The 24675-nt window shown below is 44.7% G+C and overlaps 1 protein-coding gene across 4 annotated transcripts in view; it reads right to left on the bottom strand.

Annotated features, from left to right (window-relative positions):
- Nucleotides 1-1293: 1293 nt before the first annotated feature.
- CLYBL (citramalyl-CoA lyase) overlaps nucleotides 1294-24675 on the bottom strand; it is a 226188-nt gene continuing 202806 nt past the window's right edge. The window contains exons 8-9 of one of the 4 annotated variants that reach the window (XM_070471454.1): nucleotides 8450-8569; nucleotides 1294-1748 (exon numbers count right to left, since the gene is read on the bottom strand). In XM_070471454.1, the coding sequence (XP_070327555.1) occupies nucleotides 8474-8569 (96 nt within the window). In that variant the 3' untranslated portion in view covers nucleotides 1294-1748; nucleotides 8450-8473. Of the gene's footprint in view, nucleotides 1749-7302; nucleotides 7450-8449; nucleotides 8570-9578; nucleotides 9771-24675 lie in introns of those variants that run through there. The other 3 variants (XM_070471453.1, XM_070471452.1, XR_011489052.1) reach the window with 3 other exon arrangements.

Raw genomic sequence — 24675 nt, forward strand, 5'->3', positions numbered from 1 at the left:
GGGGGGCAGGAAGCCTCCCTAGAGGAGCTGGCTGCACTGGACGACTGGCTGTTTGAACTCTGAGGACCTGGCACACCCTCGCCAGGGTCAGGCACTGTCTCTGAGGGAGGCAGCTGTTGAAAAAGAGGCTTCAGCTATGTTCTCGTTGCTTCAAAAAACTCTGGTGCGTCCTTTGTGGGGAGCGTAACGTGTCAGTCGGGGGGGTTCACGTCTGTGCACCGTGTGGTTCAGCAATTTCAATTCCAGACTGTCGACGTCTTGGTTTCGCCAGCTGTGTGACCTTGAGCAAGTCCACTGGAAGGGCCAATATTTGTACACATCTGGGAGGCAGGATGTCTGATGGAGGAAACTGAGGTCTCGGGGCCTACTTTTAGTGAAAACACCTTCCTGAGCTCCTGTGGGGGGGCCCGGGGGCTGAGTGATGGGCAGGAGAGGGATCTGGACATGCGTGGCAGTGTCCTTTGTTCAGCGCCCCCACGCTGTTTCCGGGACACCCAGCCACCCCTGTATACAAAGTATTACGACAGAACTCTTGACCCAGTGCAGTGAAGAACCAGGGGAGGGCCAGCACCTTGTCTCTGGGGAGCTGGGCAGACTTCACACAAGTGCTCTTTAAGCTGCGTCCTTGCAAAATGGTTAGGAGCTTGTTGGGTACCACGAGAGGCAGGAGTGACGGCTTGTGCACAGCGCACCGCCTTTGCACTGCAGTGTCAGGCCCTGAAACCAGACAGACCGAGTCCAGCTGCCCAGTGGCCAGGGCCCCCCCGGGGGGCAGGCAGCATGTCGCTGGGCTGGCGTGGGAATGCCCGAGAGGCTCCTGGTGGCTGGCGCTCCCTCGCACCACGCTGGGAAGAGCATCACAGAGCCGCCCTGGAAGCCGCTGCCTGAATTCCAGTCCCTGGAAATTCCACGGAGGAAACGAATGTGTTCTTCTCCAAATTCGGGAGTTTGCATTATTAACACAGTTTTCCCAGAGATTCTAAGCCAGAAGTTCATGCTGGTTTAACGCTCTTCCTTCCATGGAACCCAAAAGAGCCCATTAAAAAAAAAAAAAATTAAGATGCCTAGAGTGGGTAGTCTCCTGAAGGAAGTCTCCACACCACAAAGCTATGTCAGATGGAAAGTTCATTTTTCTCTGGACTCTTTTCTGTGTCTGAATCACCAAAGCAACTGGATGCATTGTTTCAAGTCAAAACAAAACCCAAACCAGCTATGTGGCACTGTGTAGACAACAAACAAAAACAAAAAACACTCAGCTTTCTTTTCACTGGATTCACCTCCTTAGCTAGGTAGTTTTTTTAAGAAATGTATTTATTTTTAATTGAAAGGTAATTGCTTTACAATATTGTGTTGGTCAGCATTAGCTACATATTTTAATGCCAGGATATAGTCAGTGTTTGGTCTTCTTTGGTGTTCAGTGTATCGACTCTCTTACTGATGTAATGAAGGGGATCTGTGAAGTTCCTTCTAGGGCTTAGACTAACCTCTGGGACCATGTCCCGTTTTCTCTATGTCTACATGCTGCACACAGCGTGACAGAGAAATTGATTCTGAGCAACCGAGAAGTCTGATGCAGTTGCAGGACTCCCCCCTGGGTCAATAGGTAGGCACAGGTGATCTGAGCGTGGGTGGTTCTTCCTGGTGATGGGAAGCTTTGTCTTTGACTCAGGGTTTGGCGGTGATACTCCAAGAAGTCTGGTCCCCTCTGCCCTTCCTGAACGTCTGTCCTGATTCCCGAACAAGAACTCCTATTGGAGAAAAACACCCTGAGTTGGCCAAATTCGGCCCTAAGACCGAGCGCAGCTTTCCAATTCCCGGTGTCCGGCCAAGGGCAGAATGGGGCCAAGACCCAGTGTGTTTGATCTCTTAGCAAATCTGACAAGCTGTTTACAAACACGCAGAAAGGCTGACTTCATTCCTCAGACCTCAGGCAGGACTCTGGTGTCAGGACTGCAGCCTGGCTGAACTCGTAGGGGCCAAAAGAATTGGGGAGAAGGAGATGAAATAGGTGGGAAAAAAAAAAAGTGGCTGGTTTTCAAAGCATATGGCGTGTAGTTTTTCAAAGGCTTCAGATTCTTAATTCGCACCTCTCTCGTTACTGTCGCTGCAGTAGCCAGTGGCGCTTCTTTTTGTTTTGACATTTGACATTATTTTATGCCTTTACTCCTCTTTTCACTTCACAGAAGGACATTTTAATTTTAAAAGAAAAGTGCGCCCGGAACCAGTCCTGCGGCTTTCAGACTAGCTGTCTGGCATCCAGTCGGGCTCGAGAGGTGTTTGTTGAATGAATAAGGGAATGAATGAAGTGATTCTCTAGAAAAAGTTATGAGCAATCTTTACCTTTAGCAAAGGTTGGGTTATTTTTCTTCCAGAAACTCGGAATTATCACTTAAAGTATCCTCTATGGAATCTGATAAGAAAATTTAAAAAGAGGCTTTTCGAGCAAGTCACTGAAAAGCTCTCTGAAATGGAATGTTCTTTTTTCTCTTGATTCTAATATCGTGCTTGATCAAGAGGGCAGTGCCCCCCACCCCCTGCAATGACTGAAAAGCAAGGGGACCCCGATCCGCCACGGGTCCCCCGGTTAGGGATGGGCTCCGCGCTGGGCAGGCTCAGGGCTCCGGGCTTCGGTCAGGGACCCCTGGACCCAGGGATGCGCCTGGCGCTAGCAGGGACTCCAGGGCCTCGTCCCGGCACCCGGCCGCGGCGCCGACCTGGGAGGAGGACACAGGGGCCCGCGGGTCCCCGGGGCGGGCGTGAGGGCCCCGCGCAGGTGTCGGGCCTGTGCGCGGGGTGCGGCGGGGGTGCGCGGGGGCCTGGGAGACCCGAGAGAGACGTTATTGTTGCACTGTAACGAGTCTGATTAACATGCTCCTGACACTTTCTCTTAGTTTCTCGGGCTCCTAGCAACAGCGCACAAAGGCGCGGGATTGTCCGGGCTCCGCGGGGACACGGGGCAGCCTTTGATCTGCCTCCACTGCAGCGGGGCTGCGCGACGGGCTCGGGGCGGCCCGCGGTCCCGGCCCACTGCGCGCCCCCGCCCGCCCGCCGGCCCGACGGCGCAGCCCCGGGAGCGGCCACCGCGCGGGCCGCCCCGAGCCGGCCGGGCCCCGCGCCATGCGCCCGGACCCCCGGCTTGGGGAAGCGCGGGTGGCGGCGACGCGGACTCAGCGCGCGGTAGCCCCGCGCACGCAGGTCCTTCCGACGGGGCGCGCGGTCCCAAAGATCGGCCGCCCTTCCCGTCGCAAGATGCAAACGGTAAAACCTAGCGGGTCACTTAGAGTAGAAGAAAAAAAAAAAAAAAAAGAAGAGACAGGCGTGAGCAACAAACAAATCCTCGAAGATTTTGTAAAACATTAAAAATTGTAAAGAAACATTCTGCAGGCTTCAGCCCGTTTAGCTAAATCTGCGCTCGATCGGAAGGCGCTAACGATGATTTCGGTATCCTCCTACAAATCACTTTCTTTTCGCCGCTGGCAGTTCTTATAGATTCGTAAGGAAATGTGCTGCCAAATAATTGCTGGAATTTAAACCAACTAACCACCACCACCACCATTCATCACAGAGCAGTAAAAAGCAGCCCGTTCCCACCGCGCCGGCTTTCAGGTACTAAGGTCTTTGCAAGTCATTTATTTTCCGTTTTGTTCATTCTCTTAACCCCCCACCCCATCCCGATTTAAAATAAAGCGCGGAAAGAAGGACTAAGGTTTTAACATTTCAATGCTGAAGTCTGCTAATTACTTTCCCCCGAAGTTGCCACGTGGAAACCTCGCGGGGGTGGGTCTTGCGCCGGGAGGACAGTGTCCCCCAGCCTGGGGCTCAGGCTTTGCGGTTACAGAAGGTTCGGTGGCCGTCCGCAGCATTAGCAGGCACAAGATCCTACTGTTACTCTCAGGGTCCCTTTTGTACCATCAACTGCCTTCCAAGTGCCAGAAGTAAAAATCAAAATCAAAACGGAAGACACTTAGCTTTCCAAGATAAAAAAGCAGAATGCCCTTCAAAAGAAAAAAACGTGTTAACTGCTCTCAAGACATCACTAGAAAGTTAATCTTCCCTGTTGAAGATCATTTTCCTGACGTCCCAAAGAATTACTAGGGGCTGAGGTGTCATGATAACAACACGCATGTTTTAGGAGAGAAAAAGAAAACCCTACATGGTTTGTTCCATTTATTCAGCAAAATATGCCAGGCAAGGAGTTACTTTGAAATTCAAACTGGAGGCGGCAAGTCTTGGTTCTAGAGGACACTTTTCCCTAGTCAGTCCCTGAAGGAGAGGATATCCAGGCGGTTGGGGATTCAATACTTGTAAATCTGATGTCCAGGAACTTCCCAACTTGTACTCAGGACAGTACCTGACTCCGCTGGAGTCCCCTTCACCATTTCAATAAAACATGATTATACTGATATAATCCTCTATACATTAAAATGAGGTTGTCACAGATTGTCATTAAGACCTCAGTAAAACAATGAAGACATTATTGGGCACCCCCCCTCAGGCAAGGTATTAGGGGATAAAACAATCTACACCACGCGGGTCCTATTGAGATTAATGAAAAAATTATGCAAAAAAAAAATCTCAATTTCATTTCCCCGTGACGGGGCTTTGCATACATACAGTCAGTCTTGCCTTACACCTGATGATTTATTAAACTAATCTGTGGTGATCACCACTGATGTTCTCAACTCAATCTTGTCCTGGCTCATTTTCTAAGTAATTGTTTCTCATTAGTTCTGATAATGTTTTAATAGTGTTACCCATAATTTAGCCCCCAAGAATTAATAACAGGGGGGTAATATGGCAAAGCAGCTTGTGATGAGCTGCACAAAATAGAAACAGGTATGGTTTTTAATTAATCAAATTACTGCAAGTTTCTCTTCTGATAGCCAGTCCACGCCTAGCTGGGAGGAATTCCCAGGTTGGACGTTGTCATGTGCCAAGTGGGGTGAGCTCACCAGCTCCCATTACCCACCCTGGATGACCTTAACCCACAGAGGCACCAACGAGAAGTAGGTATGGAAACAGTGGGGATACCTCTTGCCTCCCAACATCTTTGTTCTTCTTTGACCCTGACTCAGCCCTCTTCTGCGTCTCTCCTTAAGGTATGTGCGCAGAGAGTGGGGACCTTGGCCCAGATTTTTGACTCGAGTGGGTCCTAATGTCATGAGCTTACCATGGTTGGGACCCTGGAGCTATGACAAAGATGATAAATCTGATCCTTAGGGAGACTTAAACAGCAAGGTGGTTTTGTTGGAACACAGTGTGGTTTGAGATGAAGGGTGTGGTGACTAGTCCAATATGGCCCGAATTCTGGGAACCTGTAGGGATGGCAGTGGGGAAGACCTTGCCAGGCCCGGCTCTCAGGACCACCTGGAGATCCTGCTGAGAGCATTGCTTTTCTTGAGGTCCGCATGCCTTTGCCCTGGCCTCTGGGGTCCCTTAGAGTGAGGGCCTTGGCTCTCAGGAACCCCCAGGTTCCAGGAGGTCCACCAGTCAGGTTCGGGGGTTGCCTGTGTAACAGGGGTGAAAATGAGGATGTCTCCCTTTCATGCTGTCAAAACCTGGGGCTGGGGGGAGGTTAATCTGGACCAGCCTGTGAGGATGGGCAGGGCGGCTGCATTGAAATGGGGGCTGCCTGTAGAAAGAACGAAGAAAGGCTTTTATTACCTTCTTTTGTTTAAGATAGGCTCTGCCTATGCTTCTGAAAACTAAGATCATGGCATCCGGTCCCATCACTTCATGGCAAATAGATGGGGAAACAAAGGAAACAGTGAGAGACTTTATTTTCTTGGGCTCCAAAATCACTGCAGACGGTGACTGCAGCCATGAAATTAAAAGACACTTGCTCCTTGGAAGAAAAGCTATGACCAACTAGACAGCATATTAAAAAGCAGAGACATTACTTTGCCGACAAAGGTCCGCATAGTCAAGGCTATGGTTTTTCCAGTAGTCATGTGTGGATGTGAGAGCTGGACCATAAAGAAGGCTGAGCACCAAAGAATTGATTCTTTTGAACTGTAGTGTTGGAGAAGACTCTTGAGAGTACCTTGGACTGCAAGGAGAGCAAACCAGTCAATCCTAAAGAAATCAACCCTGAATATTCATTAGAAGGACTGATGCTGAAGCTGAAACTCCAGTACTTTGGCCACCTGATGCAAAGAGCCAACTCACTAGAAAAAATCCTGATGCTGGGAAAGATAGAAGGCAAGAGAAAAAGGAGACGACAGAGGATGAGATAACCAGCGGATGGCATCACTGACTCAATGGACATGAGTTTGAGCAAACTCCAGGAGATGGTGAAGGACAGGGAAGCCTGGCATGCTGCAGTCCATGGGGTCACAAAGAGTCGGACACACCTGAGCGACTGAACAACAATAAATGCTTCTGATATCCTGATGGTGTTATATTGCAGGACAAAATGAGAGGAAGCCTCCCTCTGCCTCCAAGCAGTCCTCCTGGATTTCAGTGTTCTGAGAAGCGGGGTCCAGCTGCACAAAAACTGTGGTTTTTAAACCACAGGTCGTGATTTACCCTGCACACACCGACAGCCAGCCTCGGTGGGGACAGCTGCTTAGTAGGTTGGCGGGGAGGGGGGTGGCTTCTTCCGTGACTGCTGCCCACTGCCACTGTCCGAAGTCCTGAAGCCCAATTTGGCTGGAGGCTTGTCACCTCCAAGTTGGCTGAGACCCCACCTTCATCCTTGCATCCCCTCTGAGGGAGGAGGAAGCAGGTTCCCACCTTTTTTTTTTTTTTCCCCAAGTGGACACCAGCCAAGCACATCCCATCTCAGTTAAGAAATGATGTCTCCGCCCGTCCCATGTTGGGGAGAATATTAGTTCATGTCTCAAGCCTGTGTTTCCCAGGACTTGCCCAGCCTGGATCACGTTCCTCTGCGTGTCTGTGGCAACCGCCCTGCCCAGGTGGGTGGGTGCTGCGTGACCACTTGTGGGCCTCTCCCACTTCGCTTGGGCTCCATGGTGCCTTTCCTTGTATAAAACCATCAGCCCTACTCCCCTCTCGGGCTTCCTGGAGTGCCTGGAAGAGGTAGGAGGAAAGCAAACCTCCGGTTGGGGCACAAGGTAGCGGCCACGTAGTAGATAAAAAGGGCATAGGAGAAGGTGAAAAATGAAAATTAAAAAAAAAAAAACAACTGTTTTCTATTTACAAATTTAAATAAACAGAACAGCCTTCCCCGCGGTGTTTGTCTAAGAGTGGCAGCTTTGCTGCTGTGTAGGTCATGAAAAGGTTGGTGTAGAGTTTAAAACTTCCCATTCTGTTAATTTCTTAAAGAACAGTCGTCCGGAGTCTCCACACAAAAGCTCATGATTTAATGAGGAGCAGAAACAAAATCTCTGATTGTTGGTGTTTCAAATTTCATTGGCGTCCTCTGGCAAACACAAGTTGATCCTTCGCGGCTTCAATACCCTTTAGCCTTCAATATAAGAGCACATGCTGAATAGGGAAGAATGGGTGGTTGTTATGTTTATTTACCCTTACTACAAGCTGGGTTAACCTCTTCAAAACAGCTTTACTAAGCCCGTTAACCACACCACCCATATGACCTGTAGCCGCATCTCTAATGTGATGCAAATCTCACAGGGGACCATATGCACCAGCTCGGAGGCATTGTGTCTTCTCAGAGGCTACAAGTTTATTGCTGAGGAGGCCCTGTCCCAGCCATACATTTACCGGGGGGAGATGGCCTCAGTGACAAACAGTTAAACAGGGAAATAAAGGGAGAGAATGGATGGTCTTGAGTTTCTGCACATTTATATTTTAATTGCTGGTAACAGTTGACCCAAAAGCATTCACCCAGGATGAGGGCTTTCAGAGTCATCACCTAGCAGCTTGAGGAGAGGGAGGTTTCATTTTGGGGGAGAGGGTGGAGGTGAAAGCAATCAGTTTTGACAATTTATTTTTACAAGGTATCTATATAAACCTGTATGGTCCTTAACTTTTCTATGCCATCTCTGTTGTTTTACCAGGTTACTAGTGAAATAAACACCATCCCTTCATTGAGTTGTAGTTTTTTAAAAGGTCGGCCTTTCTTAAAAATTATTTACGGTGTCATGTGAACAATGAACAATGTGGGAAACATCTAACATCAGCAGGGTGAAGGGAGTTTACGTATTCAGGAAAAATATGTTTTGTTAAAGACTTCACTTTCACTCACAGCCCATTTCTCCCCACTATTTTATCTCCCTGCGAAATCAGAAGTCCAAACTTGGAACACATCCGTGAATAGTAAAATCACACGCGTGGAACCAAAAAGAAGAAAGTTCATTTTTAGAGGAATAACTGGCCCCAGTGAGATAACCAAAAAAAAAAGAAAAAAAAAAATGTGATTAACATGAACTGTAAATGGGGAAAGGCTCCAATCCAGCATACTAAGAAGTTGCCTTGAGTATAGTGGTTTGTCTTTAAGAAAAACCACTGTATATGTTCGGCCCACCTGATGAGAGCTTCATTTAGCAGATCATTTTTCCTTGATGGATGTGGCAAGCGTAACAATGTTCTGGGCCTGCTTCAGTAACGGCATGTCGATCATACTCCCTCGGAAAGTAAAGGCTCCCTGGAAGACAGAGAATACAAACTTCCTGAGAGAATGCTCGGAAATTATAGGCTTCCTTTCTGTGCACACTTGTACGACAAGAACATTTCAGATTCCACCTGAATTATACTGACTTTCCTACCCAACTTTTGAGAAAGCCAAAGTAAATTACAGGGGACAGACTTCTTTTCTTCCTCCTAAAGAGGGGGAGAAAAAAAAAAAAAACCCTTCAGCATTTTAATGGAGAGGAAAAACCATCAGACACAAGATATTGGAAACTGTTCATTTAAATCTTGAAATCAAGCAGAAAACAAGGGTGGAAGGAAAATGTAAATACTTCCTTATATGCTTTTTGAAATATTGCATAGAAGTGTGAAAACAGTAATACACTCTGGCAACTGATTGTTGTTGAAGTAAATAATTGTATGGTCGGGTTAACGGGAGAATGCTTCCTTCTTGCTGTAACCTAATTGTGGGGTAACACTATCGTGTGATGGGAAGATATAAGGTAGAAATACACTGAGTAGAAAGAGATCCCTCTGTCTGTCAGTACACACTCTGCAGGAAAGGATTAAAGTGACAGGGGCCGTGAGTACGTAACAAAGAAATCATCGCTCTGTTGAATGGTGAGCCTGGAAAGAACCTGCAATCTCTTGGTTTATCCCCATTTTAGAGACTCACTTTTTAAAATCTGTATTCTTATTTATTTATTTATTTGGATGCACCGGGTCTTAGTTGTGGTCTATGGGATCTAGTTCCCTGACCAGGGATCAAACCCTGACCCCTTGTGTTAGGACTGTGGAGTCTTAGCCACTGGACCACCAGGGAAGTCCCCCAAGGCTCCCCCTTTTTTTTTTAAACCTTTTGTAAATACTTATTGAACGTATCACATGATCCCAGTCCTGTTCTAGGTGAGGACTCTGAGGCCCAAAGAAGTTAACACGATTTTCCAACGTCACTTCACTAGGAAAAGTTAGAGCTGGGGCTAGTACTTGGGTCCCAGAACCCCAAGCCTTTGTTAGAGACTCACACGTTAAGAGGACAAAGAAGTTTCTTTAGTGCCTCAGAAAAAAGAATTAAATGGACAGAAGCAGCATGCCCAGAGTCTGAAGTTAATGTCTCGTTATCCATGTTCTTTTAATCACTTCTTCTTGCCTTTTACAATCATAGCTCTTCTTTTTCCAAAAATATTCCCTGATGGCTCTGATGGTAAAGAATCTGCCTGCAATGCAGAAGACCTGGGTTCAATCTCTGGCTTGGGAAAATCCCCTGGAGGAGGAAATGGTAACCCACTCCAGTATTCTTGCCTGGGAAATCCCATGGACAGAGGAGCCTGGTGGGCTACAGTCCATGGGGTTGAAAAGAGTTGGACACGACTGAGCAACTAACACTTCCACTTTCACGTTATTTATTTGGCTGTGCTGGGTCTTAGTTGCTGCATTTGGAATCTAGTTCCCTGATCAGGGATGGAACTCCAGGGCCCCCTGCATTGGGAGCACAGAGTCTTAGCCACTGGACCAGCAGGGAAGTTCCGTGATCGTCGCTCTTTTTAATTCCTTTTCTTTCTAACTGTTGGTAAGTTTGTGGGTGTGAGTGGGGAGCAGGTAGTCTTTTGGGACCTGGAGGTGTTTGGAGCAATCACAGCCCTCATGAGTGGTCCATTTGTATATTGTTGTTGTCATTTATCGCTCAGTCATGTCCGACTCTTTGTGACCCCATGGACTGCAGCACAACAGGCTCCTCTGTCCTTCACCATCTCCCGGAGCTTGCTCAAGCTCATGTCCATCGAGTCAGTGATGCCATCCAACCATCTCATCCTCTGTCGTCCCCTTCTCCTCCTGCCCTCAATCTTTCCCAGCATCAGGGTCTTTTCTAATGAGTTGGCTCTTTGTGTCAGGTGGCCAAATTATTGGAGCTTCAGTTTCAGCATCAGTTCTTTCAGTGAATATTTAGGATTGATTTCCTTTAGGACTGACTGGTTTGATCTCCTTGCAGTCCAAGGGACTCTCTAGAGTTTTCTACAACACCACAGTTCTAAAGCACCAATTCTTCAACGCTCAGCATTCTTTATGGTCCAACTCTCACATCCATACATGACTACTGGAAAAACCACAGCTTTGACTATACAGAACTTTGTTGGCAAAGTAATGTCTCTGATTGGTATATACTGCCATTCATATATACTGCCTTCCAGTTGTGGATTTTACAAGTATCACACCTCAACAGTCAGTATTGTCATTATTCAAGACTTTGGGATGGTCTCTTGGGCTCCCTGGAAACCCTCACCCCTTATAATAATATAGAGTTATACACAGAATGAAGGTTAAAAAAAAACTGGCAGGGACTCCTTAGCAGTGACTCTGAAATTTATTTACTTATCAAAAATTATAATTATATAATATGGAGAAATAGAAAACAAAATAAAATTATTGGAGGACAATTGCTCTACCATATTGTATTTGTATGAAATTTATTTTTTAATCAAGAGAGATTTAAAAGTCATTAGGATTAGAATCCTCCCCAGTGCCTAACCTTCTCAGCCTTGGGATGAGAAATCTGATTCAGATGAACACCTGCGTGGCCAAAAATCCTACACCGTGAAGTCATCTTCCAACCTGCCCATTTTACTATTTGTACCCCAGATTTGGTCTTTGCCTGATTTCATTCAGCCTGGAGCTAATTTTTATCATTTCTGTGACCGTGATGAATTGGGTGACTTTGGTTAGAAGTTGTAAGATACTCTGGGTTAGTGTGACAGGTGGAGTCAGGGCGTGGGGCTCATGCTGCTTTACACGCCAATCGTCCGGTTTTCTTATTGGAGTAAATGATGAAGACCAAGGGCCTCCTGGTTACCCGCCTACGGAGTGGATTACGGCCCTGTAAAACAGCACATCTGTCCTGCGAACGCTTCAGTAATAGGCTGGAGAGATGAAATTAGCATAGATGGACATGAAATCAGAATGCTGTACAGAGAATCAAGGTGATGGCTTTGGGTCTACGCCATGTTCCCTGAATCTGCTTTGAATTTCGTGTGCACCTTGGAGATGCAAAATATTTCACATAGAGTTTCAAGACAGGGAGATCATTTCATTCTTTTATGGTGGCAGATTTTGCTTGACTTCCTTTGTTAAGCTTAAGCTGGAAGACAAAAGTTAACATTTTTGTTCTTTGTGTCCTTCATCTCTGCAAATTGAGGATGTCAGTGTTAAGAATCTGGCTTCCTAGTATGAATGTCCTCCTGCTTTCGTGTATCAACCTAGAAGATGGTTGGTCTTTTGTTTTTGTCTTTTTAGCATACCGGGCAGGCACGTGGGATCTTAGTTCCCTTACCAGGGATTGAACCGTGCCTCATATAGTGGAAGTATGGAATCTTAACCACTGGACGGCCAGAGAAGCCCAGGGTTGGTTTTTTTTAACACAGGGATCCACAAGTGAAGTTGAATAGTCTGCTGGTCAAGATTCAGAAAACTGAAGACTGTCAAAAGCTATTTGCATTTGTGGGGAGGGTTTGAAACATTCCTTAATGAGTGATTTTAGATAAGTTTTGGTTTCACAGCTCAATGCGTTTCTGAGAAATTGGTGGACCATTCTGGAAAGAAGAGGTGGGGCTTCCCTGGTGGCTCAGTGGTGAAGAGTCTGCCTGCCAGTGCAGGAGACATGGGTTCAGTCCTGATCTGGGAAGATGCCACGTGCCAAGGAGAAACTAAATCCAAGCGTCACAACTACTGAGCCTGTGCTCTCGAGCCCAGGAGCTGCATCTCCTGAGCCCACCTGCCGCGACTGCTGAAAGCTCTGCAACAAGAGAAGCCGCCGCAATGAGAGGCCCCGTGCACCACGAGAGTTGCCCCCACTTGCTGCAACTAAAGAAAAGTCTGCACAGATCCAGCACAGCTATAAGTAAATATATAAGTAAAAAGAAGAGGGAACTTCCATCAGCTTGAAGTGTTGGGCTAAGATTTGGTTTAAAAATGCCTTTAAGAGTCAGAAAGAGAAACTTCGTATTCTAATGCATATATACGGAATCTAGAAAAATGGTACTGAAGAATTTATTTACAGGGCAGCAATGGAGAAACAGACATAGAGAATAGACTTATGGACATGGGGAGAGGGGAGGAGAGGGTGAGATGTATGGAAAGAGTAACACGGAAATTTACATTACCATCTGTAAATAGATAGCCAACAGGAATTTGCTGTATGGTTCAGGAAACTCAAACAGGGGCTCTGTATCCACCTAGAGGGGTGGGATGGGGCAGGAAGTGGGGGTGAGATTCAAAAGAGAGGGGATACATGTGTCCCTATGGCTGATTCATGTTGAGGTTTGGCAGAAAACAACAAAATTCTGTGAAGCAATTATCCTTCAATTAAAAAAACAAAAAGCCTTAAGTAGTAAGTCATTCATGGTAACCTGGTGTGCTGCAGTCCATGGGGTCGCAAAGGGTGAGGCATGACTTAGCAACTGAACAACACTCTTGGTTAAAAACCTTAATAACCATCACTACAGCAATAAGAAAGAAAGAAAGTGAAAGTGAAGTTGCTCAGTTGTGTCTGACTCTTTGCGACCCTATGACCTGTAGCTCACCAGGCTCCTCTGTCCACGGGATTTTCCAGGCAAGAGTACTGGAGTGAGTTGCCATTTCCTTCTCCAGGAGATCTTCCTGACCCAGGGATCAAACCCGCGTCTCCCACATTGCAGGCAGATGCTTTACCATCTGAGCCGCCAGTGATTCGGTGCAGCAACAATAACAGCTCTGATTTCCTGAGCAGTTCCTAGCCCAGGACTGCGACTTGCTTTATATCATGTAACGCTCTCAACAACCCCGTGAGGTAGATACGATGACCCACACACATTAACAAATTGCTTTCCTTTTTCTTTTCAATTATAGAAAAAACAAATAACCTAAGTTCACCATCTTAACCATTTTTAAGTGTGCAGGCCGGTAGTGTTAAGTAGATTCTATGCAATAGACCTTGAGAATTTCCTCAGCTTGCAAAAGTGAAACTCAGTCCCATCAGACAGCTGCTCTCCATTACCCTTCCTCCATCCCCTGGCCACTCTGGTTCTATGAGGATGTATCCATTCCCATATTATAACTGAGGAAACAGAGGCACAAAGAAACTTCTATGAGTCTGCCCTGTAGCTCTTAAGCACAGAACTGGGATAACACCTAGCTCTATTTGATGCAAAGTGTGAGTTCCAGGCCTGCATCCTGGGTTTGTGGATTGTTCTCTGGGTGGGTTGCCTGGCCACCCAAATCAGAATCATCTGGTGGGGAGGCCGCTTGTTAAAATGCAGACTCTTGGGCTCCATCCGATGAGGTTTCATGCAGAAGGTTCAGGGGTTGGCAGGGAGCCCTCTGATGATTTGAATGCTCACTGAAGTTTGAGAAGCTCCATGTTTTAGCTCTCCTGGGTAGCAATAGTTAGGCTGGCTTCAACATGGGTACAACTCCGTCTTTGCTCTCAAGAGATGCAGGTGCCATACAATGCAGCAAGAATTAGAGAAAAAGCCAGTGTGGTCCGCAAAGAGATTCGAGGCCTGGAAAGGCTGCCCTTCTCCCCGGTCAGGACCACGTCTGCCAGTTTGCACTGCTGACTTAGATGTGATGCTCTGTACCTAGTGACTCCCCCCAGTGTCTTCCCCCAGTGCCTCGTACTTCCCCCTAGGGCTGCCATGGGGCTTCAGCTCCGTGCACGACAGCTTTTGTTCAGCCATTACCTACTGAGTTATTTGTTGTAATAAATCACTAGTCAGCCACTTTGGCACATCTTTCTATACTCACGTAAACGGCTTCAGCCTCCTGTAAGTGAAGAGCAGTTATCACCTTAGCATAGTTGTTATCTGCATAGGAAGGGAAACAATTATTTATTGGGCTGTAGGTTTTCTAACATCTGGGTCATTGCCTGGTGGTGAGATAGGCATTGAAGTAACATGAATGTTTTCAGACCCTGATGTTCCTCAAGGGGGGAGAATCTGACTTACAATTTGTTGGCAAAAGGATGGGTGACGATGGTGGTGACAGTAGTAATCACATGTATGGGAAATAGTCACATGTTTTGCATTTCTGGCACTTAGCACTTGCAAATTTTTTCTCTGGAGTACTAAAAGAGTAATTTTCTAGCATCCATAAATGAATATTATTCTTTCCCTACTCGATGTATTTTCCAACAACATCTTCGGGCATTCAGGGAGTTCTCTTTGGCACATTCCCATGATGGTGTTGCTTATGTCAGAATGAATGATAGTATGTGAGCACAGTTGTTACAGTCCTTTTTTCAGAGTAACATTCCCTTTTTTCCTCTATGATGCTGTCTCTTATTTTAAATTAACTTTTATTGGAGCTTAGTTGCTCTACAATGCTGTGATGCCTTCTATGGTAGGCTAAGTCTTATGCCCAGTGAATTATTTACCTCACTACAGTTCCTAGTGAATTCCTAGAACTTTTAGTCAGCGTTGACCACTATGGAATTTGTGGTCTTGTTTGTGTCCTCTTCTTGCCAAAATCTCTTAGGCCCAGCCCTGACATCCCGTCACATAGCTCTTCCTTACTCCCAAACTTAGCTGTTCCTGATATCCCTCGATGGGGGAAATGATGCTCTCACAGAGACTCTGATGGGCAGTTTCATTCTTTCTTCCCCGCTTTCATCCTATCACACTTGGAGTCCTTGGACAGGTCCTAGGATGGCCTGGGTCCCCTCACAATTTGGTTAATGGTTAAGGATTTGAGCTTGGGTACCAGGCACCCGAAGTTCAGTGGGGAGGCTGTCAGCCCCCAGGCTGGCTAGCAGGGGTCTCACTGAGAGAGTGCTGGGACATTCACAGGGGAGCTGCATCTTCCTAACTGGGACCACGAGGTTATTTTTCTAGAATATCAGATAAGATCACCTACTTCCTTAAGCCTTGCTTTGTCTCCCTTTGGACTTACAGAATCAAGTGCATCCTCCTTAGCAGGGAGCCCAAGGCTCCCTGTGATGAGACCACACCCTGCCTCTGCTCTCTGCTTTGTCTCCTGCCAGTCCACACACACACACACACACACACACGCACACACACGCACACGTGCGCGTGGGCTCATGTGCACCCCTCCCACAGGCTCTGCTCTCTGATCTGATGGTCCCTTCCCTGACTGTCCAGCAAACTGCTGCTTATACTTCAAGAACCAGAAAGATATCATGTCTGTGAAGCCCTGGTTGGGCTCCTTTCTCTCCCTCCTTCCCTCACACACCCCCTTGTCATAACCCTTGTCACGCTCTACTGTGGAGAAGGAAATGGCAACCCACTCCGGTGTTCTTGCCTGGAGAATCCCAGGGATGGGAGCCTGGTGGGCTGCCGTCTATGGGGTCGCACAGGGTCGGACATGACTGGAGCGACTTAGCAGCGGCAGCGGCACGCTCTACTGTAATTATTTGTTTACACTGCCTTCTTTCTCACTGAGAAGCCCTTGAAGACAGGGTCTCCTATATCTTTGAATCCCCAGCATCCAAAACAAGGTTTTGAGCAAAGCTTGGCTCTTTTGTGGGGCCCGAGCTGGGTGACGGAGGGGAGAATGACTTGGGAAGACAGGATCAACCTTACCTTTCTGCTCTCCTTTATCTGCAAGTGTCTTTGTTCCATGTGATCCTTCCCTGGCCTGGTCATAATCCCTGGTGAGTTGGCTGAGCCTCCAGTAGGACACAGGGATAGACCAAAACAAATGCGATGCTGGGTTGGGGTCAGGTTAACTCATACAAATGACTTAACGGTTTAAAGTGCAAGCAAGTCCATCTGTAAGTGGTGCTTAAGGAATTAGAAGCTACAGAAAGAACCATCACATGGGGTGGTTTGGCCTGGGAAAGGCTTTGGGGGACCTGGAACTTTGAAGGTCACCTTTAGAAGGTTAGGGATGCCCACTGAAGGTCAAGAGAGGGGCAGGGGGAATGGAGCAGTGCATCCCCATGTGTGAGTGGGGTTGGCCTTCTGTTCTCTGCCTCCTGTGCCTCTGGTCACCAGTGACTCAACAGATCAAGCAATATGAAGGACAGCGGTATAAGCTACTGGCTCAGTCTACTGAGGAAGGGGTTTCTCCAGGGCCTGAGGAACCAGAGCCTACTTTCGCATCAGTGAAAGCCATCCGGAAGAGGGATAACAGACTTCCCCTAGGACAAAGCGCATGGGACTCCATCTCTGCTCGATTCAGTGAGACTGCAACCCACAGGACTCCCTCTGTTCTCCCTGTCTGCCCTGGCAGGCCCGAGACTCACTCATCCCTGGACCCCAAGGAGGGGAAGTTAAAGCACTTGTTTTTTCCTTTATTCTGAGTAATTTTTCCTCTGTTCTAGGATAGTCTGGGGATCCAACAATTTGATTTACAGATACAAAGGTAAATCTTATGTATCCGTAAAAAATATATATCTTTTTAAAGGAACTCCTTGGTGGCTCAGGTGGTAAAGAATCTGCCTGCAATGCAGGAGACCCAGGTTCTCCCTGGGTCAGGAGGATCCCCTGGAGAAGGAAATGGCAACCCACTCCAGTATTCTTGCCTGGAGAATTCCATAGACAGAGGAGCCTGGGGGGCTACATTCCATGGGGGTCACAAAGCATCTGGGTGACTAACACTTTTGTATGAGTAGGACAGGACTAGAATCTAGGGTTTTTCACCCCAAATCCCAAACTCTTCCTACTAATCAGTATACTTCAAACTATGACTGGTAACTATGGTACTTAAGATGATTATAGAAAAATTAATATCCAAAACTTTAATATATATTATTTTACATATACTGTATTTTAAAATTTTATTTTGATGTGACATAAAAAATGTCTAAACTGTTATTTCAGAGATATCATTACTTGAAATGAGGCTGAAAAGATTAATGCTATACAGAGAAGGTCCAGATAAACACATATGTTAAAACATGATTTTAATAACTGACTTGGGAACAACTGAAATATAGTGTGCTTTCATTCAGAGTTCCCACTTGGAAGCTCTTAACTATAATTATTATGACGGCAGAAACACCAAAGGATATTTTCAGTGAGAAAAAAATTCAATAATAAAAATGTGAATGACATTTTAAGTCCTCAAAATACCCAAAGCATTTGTAAGAAGGATTAAAGGAGGTGACATTTGATCCTTGTATGTGCTTCTGAATATCAGTAACCCTTTGTGTTATGGATAAACATCTTTTAAAACTGCCATGGACAATGAAAGAATACTATTGAAGACTTGGGAAATAGAAAACATGTTTTTCTTTTATTAAACACTTTAAATTGGAGTGCTCACTTGATAGGTATTTTAATATTTTGAATTAAAATTCAATGGCCATTTACTCCTATGACCAGAGAATTTGCAGATGCTCGTGTATCTCCACGTGAAATTTCTAAAAGATCAACTGAAGTCATTCAACATGGGCAATTCACATTGGGCTGATCTGTCATTACTCCTGGCACCCAGATTCTGATGGGTGATGTTCCTCAGCCTTTGATGGGGAGGCCCTTTAAATGATTCATAAAAATGTAACAGTTGGAATATTTGAAAGGGGTTCACTTTGTTCCTGATTGGGGAATACAGTGACCATTTAGGCCTGTGGAACTGGTGCAAGAGGATCCCTTCTGCCCCTGCCTCGGAGCATGGTCTCAGAGGGGGTGTCCGGAGCTGGCAATCGTGCGCCCTGGGCAGCCTGTCAGGTTTATCTTCTATGTTCTAAACGGTGGAAAAGCCTGGAGAAGCTCCATCCTTAGCCCTTGCATCCTCCCTCCTGTCTTTTCCCCTGGAGCTGTCTGGCTTGAAAAAGAGAGCACAGAACCCTCCTTGGAGAATGGGATGAAGGGGTCTGTACGCCGCCCGTGCAGGTCCACAGCCAGGTCAGTGCTGCCCAAGAGGGCATGCGGGTCGTCCATTCAAGCAGCCCTTCTGTGACTTTCTACCAAGCAGAGAAATGGGCAGCTCCCCAGGTGAGGGCATTCTCAGCGGCACAGGAGCCTGCGGCTGAAACAAACAGCCATGCACAAAGACACACTGGAGAAGGGACCTGCTTCTCAGGGGTCTCTCACTTGGGGCAGTGGCTAGGAATATGGGCTTTCTGCTCAGCTCCACCTGAATTTGTTTTTTTCCCCTGCACTGGGTCTTTGTTGCGGTGCACAGGCTCTTCCTTGCAGTGTGAGGGCTTTCTCTAGTTGCCTCCAGCAGAGGCGACTCTCGAGTTTCGGCGCCCTGGATATAGAGCATATGGGCTTCAGTAGCTGTGGCCCGTGGGCTTCGTTGCCTTGCAGCAGCATGTGGCATCTTCCCCGATCAGGGACTGAACCCGTGTCCCCTGCACTGGCAGTGTGCGCACGCTAAGTCGCTTCAGTCATGTCCGATTCTATGTGACCCTGTGAACCATAGCCCACCAGGCTCCTCCGTCCATGGGATTCTCCAGGCAAGAACACTGGCATGGGTTGCCATTCCACTCTTCAGGGGATCTTCCCGACCCAGGGATCGAACCCAGGTCCCCAACATTGGCAAGTGGATTCTTAAGCACTGAACCGCCAGGGAAGTCCTCCAACCTGAATGTGAATCCAGGCTCTGACTTTTTCTAGCTTTGAGCGATCAGAGCATCTGTAAAATGAGGATGATGATCCTACCCCTTGTAGGGTTGTTGTGAGGATTAAATAAAAGAAGGTACATCACTTGACCGGCTCTCAGTGCGTGGGAGCTGCGACTGCTACCACCACTACCATCACTGTCACCGCGGCTGTGGTCCTGCCCCCAGCGAGTCGCTGCCACTCCCACTATCAGGGCGATCACCTCCACCTGCAGCTGTTTCCACCACCAGGACCGCTACCACCACACTGCCGCTGTTACTGCTACTGCCGTTGTTGTCAGAGAAAGTGTCATCCGGTTTATCCCAGAAAGGGCCAGGGAGAAGCAGCGCATCGGATTATGACCAGATTTGAAGATTCCAGACTAGCTTTAAGGGTTCTGAGAGTCATCCGCATTCTAGGAGATGTCTGAGTACAGGATGACTCCCTCCTCCCCAAGGCTTCCTGTTCCCTCTGCTGCTGCTGCCAAGTCGCTTCAGTCGTGTCCGACTCTGTGTGACCCCACAGACGGCAGCCCACCAGGCTCCCCCGTCCCTGGGATTCTCCAGGCAAGAACACTGGAGTGGGTTGCCATTTCCTTCTCCAATGCATGAAAGTGAAAGTGAAGTCGCTCAGTCGTGTCTGACTCTTAGCGACCCCATGGACTGCAGCCCACCAGGCTCCTCCGTCCACGGGATTTTCCAGGCAAGAGCACTGGAGTGGGGTGCCATTGCCTTCTCTCCTGTTCCCTCTAAACGCTTCTAAATCACAGATTGATTTGTCCCTGTAAGAAATGAGACTCAGAGCTGCTATGTATTTGACCCAGCACCAGTATTTGAAAACAAATGCATTATATAGAATTAAAAAAAAACAAACTTGGAATATCTGCTGGAGGAGGTTCTAATCAAAGGCAAGTGACCAGAAGTTGGGAGCCAAAATCAGGCCAAGTATATACCACATGGAAAACTACCTATCAAAGGAAGCAACTGGATTTCTAAGCATATATTTATAAGCTTGAGGCATCGGTCAAACAGTACAGTTTTCAGTAGCCAGTAAGCAGGAAAAAGGAAAGGTATAGAATAAAAAGAGGAAATTCTTGGGAACATGGGAACTGAGTGGATGTAAAATGAAGATTATCATTAACATTTTGCTTCTTAATAAGGAAGCATGAAATCATTTAGCTTGAGCTCTATACAGGAAGTAGAAACACTCATGTGTTGGACACTAGTAAGATTAATTTGAGACTCTGCCATAATTTTAGGAAACTGGTGAAGTAAAGGAGAATTAGCAGAAGACCTGGAAGATGAATGTGGAAGGGAAGGTAGAGGTGGCTGAACAGTAGGGAGGAGAGCTGAGGTGAATGTTTGGGTCAATTATCTTAATACGTGACCTGTCCTGAGCTGTCTACTTGCACAGATGCAGTGTCTCCATGGACCAGAGCCTCTTTACTTCACAGACAGACAGGGAGACCAAAGGTGCCTTCTAAGATTCTTCTCAGAACCCACTAAATGTAGGCAACAAGCTTTACCTTTTAAAATATTCAGGCAGAATGATCAGGACAGGAATTGAGAAGGCTTTAAATATCTTTTGATAAGGAAATCTGGAAAAATCAGGCCAACTATGCCACATGGAAGGCTACCTACTGAGGTGAAACAATTGGATTTAAAAGCATATTGCAATCTAAAGGAGTTTCAGCATTTGCCAGCAAATTAGAGGGTGTGCTTAATTTTCTGTTTTTTAAAAATAGCTTTATTGAGGTATAATTTGCATACCATAAAGTTCACCCATTGTTAAGTATATAATTCGTTGACTTTTACTAATTACATAGAATTCTGCAACTATCAATGCTCAGATTTTTTTGAAACTAGAAATCTTGTTGGAAAATATTTTATTTTTTAATACTGAGATAAATGTGTAAATACCTTGAATTTAATATTTTATGTCAGAATATTTTATGTCAAATTTAAGCTGATATTACTATGAGAAAAGCAGAGAATGAAGGCCATTTTATAGCAGCTTGAAGCTAAGACCAATAATTTTAAACTTCTTCTATTTTATATGTTGTAGTCTTATTCTTTCTTTGGAAAATACATCTAAACAAACTAACATTAACTAGAAGGCACTTTAAAATTTTTTTTTGGCACTTTAAATTTTAAAACACTAAAATATAAATGATGAATAATAACTAATGAAATAATTAGTGAAAATTTTTTTCTTTCAATTTTTCTAGAAGGGGAAAAATTTCAGTATCATATATATTGTTAAAAAGTACAACGAATAATTTCTTTTTAGCACTGTCAGAAATTTAGAAACCAGCTAGCTAAATAGTATTTACTAAATGTGTATTGTGTACTGATTTCTAAGATGCTGCAGGAGGATGTACAGTAGGGAAAATTCTTTACTCTCTGGGCTAGAGGTAGGAAATGCCCCCACTTTTTTTTTTCCCATTGAGGTCCACTAACTTAAATGGAAAAAAATAAGAGAATTCTAGAAACTCTTGCTTTGTATTTTTTAGTAAAATAAAAGCTCCATTTGCCTGCTTTTAATATTAAAAAGAATTAAAGAATTCCTTAATAAGCACCACAAAATATCAAAGGAATGCTCTGAGCCTCTCTAGTATAATCAGCAGAAGGAGAGAAGGCAGGGGACAGGGGTGCAGTGGTGGAGATGATGTGGTAAGAAAGGAAGAGAGAGAGATACAGAAAAAGAGAAAACCAAAAAGAATCCATGGAAATGGATCAGGGAAGGCAGAGGAAGGACATGTACAGAAACACACGCAGACCCATGCATCCTGAGAGGGAGAAGTCCCGTAAGAGGGAATGAGAGAGAAAGATGTCTGAGAGTAAAGCCACCCTTTCATGGCCCTTGCTTGGTTCTTGCTCTTAAAGGAGCTAAAAGGCATGGTGTATTTCTGCAACCACAGGTGTAAGTGAGAACAGGACTTTGGGAACTTGTCCTTTGAGTGAGATGAAACCCAGCTCGGGGTCAGACAGGGCCTCTTTACCAAAGGCCCCAGACTAGCTCTGAGAGTTTCCAACTTAGCTTAGGAGGTCGAATGACTAATAAAACAGAATGAGGTTTGCAGTGATCAGAGCCAAGATGTCTTTCTGGGGCAGGGCAGGTGGGCAACGCCAAGACAGAATTGAGAAGGAGGGAGCCACGTGGGGAAGAATAGCTGGGAGGTTACATGGATTTTCAGTTTTCTTTCTTTTCTCATCATTTACTGCTCATGCAAAAAAAAAAAAAAGGTGTATGATGAAGAAAAAGATTCTAATCTGAAGTAATCAAATTCACATTTTGTTTCTGAGTGAATACTTTTTAAGGCTCTATCTAGTTTTGGTCATTAGCGTGCAGATTCATTGAGACCAAATTGAAACCAGATTAAGTTAATTCTGCTCATATCTTTAGTTACAAAGTGAGCCCCGAATTCTGGTAGGGGCTGGATCACCACCTTGGGTGTGAGTGACCTTGGGTAACTTCCAAACCCTTGTTGGGGCTCAGTGTATTTTTTAAGTTGTAAACTGAAAGGATTTAACTAGAAGATTTTCTGAAATTTCATCCAACAGAATTACATTGTTTTCAATTGAAATTGAGCAAGGAAAAAAATCCTGATAAATATAAGACAGAAGAGAAGTATTTTGATTAAAATAACTTTAGGAATGTGTTATAAATTAAGAATGAAACAACTTTAAAAATTATCAGATTTAATCTACATACAAAATCTCTTATCCTCTAACACTAAGCCAGCCACTTGCCACTAAACCTGTGTGAAACAAGGATATGATTAGCAGTAAAACTGTATTGCCTTGATATAAATGCAATTTGTTGTTAATCAGATCAACCTTAAAGTCATCGTTGGCAGACTCAATTTTCTAAGAATTTGACTTTTTAAAAGTCAAAAGTATGGCATATAGTTCTAAAGATTTTTATGAACAAGGAAATAAATGGAGAAATGCAGTAACTAAGCATCTCAAAAGAAGAGTGATGTCCCTTCCTCTCATTTTCACGGGCAGCCTCTCGGTTCTGATTTCGAGTGTTTCTGCTTACAAATAAGTGGGGCAGGCTGTGGGTGGTGGGGTGCAGGAGTGCAGGAGGGCACAATGCTGTCTATTAGTGGAATCAACTCTTTCCTTTGACAAAGACAACAACCAAATCTTTGGATGGTTTATTTGATCTGCGTGAAAGAGTGGCAGTGGGATTTCTGGCACTTGAATAAGCGGAAACAATATTTTTGGCTAGAGAGACTTCTGAGTTCTCTCAGGGAGCCTTCTAGAAGGCCATCTGGACCAAACAGTATTTCTTTTGTAAAGCCCTGCATTTGGAAACACAAATGAAAGGTGTGTGAGCCACAATCAGATACCTATGAAAATAACTTGCTTTCAATATTGGGGAGGGGGTATACTTTTTGGATTTTTCTAGATCAAAAGACTTATATGAGGAAAAAAAACCTCTTTTTTCTTTTTTATTAAGATATAAGTTCCCATTTATATTCCTATAGAGAATTTGCTTATTTATGTAAACATATTAATCTGTATTATTGCTCTCTCTGGAGTGAAGTTAGAATATTTCAGTCATATGTGTTGTTTATAGTTGTTATGTCAGCTAATGACCTTGCTTTTGACCTTTATAATTACTAAAGGAACCTAGATTTTAAAGGTGGAGACTTTTCCTTCCTTGGTTTTTAGCCAGCTTGCAAAGCTATAAGAAACAAAAAATACTGAAAAATTTAAACAAAATCCTTCCAAAAACCAAACAAAGCATTTAAAGATTTCATATGAATAAAACAGAGTGCTTAGAACACTGAAAATGTAGCAAAGTCATATTGGTAGCCAGACACTGCAGAAATATGAATATTCTAGCAAAGAACCTTTAAAAATCTATCTCATCTAATACATGTTGCTATTCTTAATATCTTCTGCTACTTTTTCATATTTTTTCTTTTTTTTTTTTTCATATTTTTTCTGTAAGAGCCTCTATACGGAAAGAAACAGTAAATTCTTAAATTAGAATTTCCTGGCATTATCAATCATTTTAAAAAAGCAATCGACTATTTCCTTTAGCTGTCATTTTTGCTCAAGAAGTGATGAAATTAACACTGTGTTTAGAATATAGACATGAAAAAATACACAGTATCATACATATATGAATGTATATTTAGTACAAATATGTATATGTGTTTATATACAAATTAAGGTTTCTATTAATATTAGCTAATTATTTTCTTGAGATGGTTTCAATTATCCAATTTTCATACTATACATAATCCTTAGTTGACAACAAAAGAACTGTGAAAATCATATCTTAAAATAAATAATACTAAATTCAGGTCTAAATGGAGAATTTTCAAATAGTGAAATCATTATTGTAAAAAATGACATAAAAAATGATGTAAACTTTTAAGAAAATATAAATTTAAGACAAATCACATGGGAGTGATTTATCCTGGCTAAAATATTTCACCAATTTGGGGCTAACATAATTAATGACATGTATCTCAAAATGTATTTTTCTAGAAGGATAGAAGAAAGACTCAAGTTTGATTAATAGTGTGGATATATACCTCACAACTGATGTCAGCTGAAGCAGA

The sequence above is a fragment of the Odocoileus virginianus genome, chromosome 8 (genome assembly GCF_023699985.2).
Source record: "Odocoileus virginianus isolate 20LAN1187 ecotype Illinois chromosome 8, Ovbor_1.2, whole genome shotgun sequence".
NCBI lineage: Eukaryota > Metazoa > Chordata > Mammalia > Artiodactyla > Cervidae > Odocoileus > Odocoileus virginianus.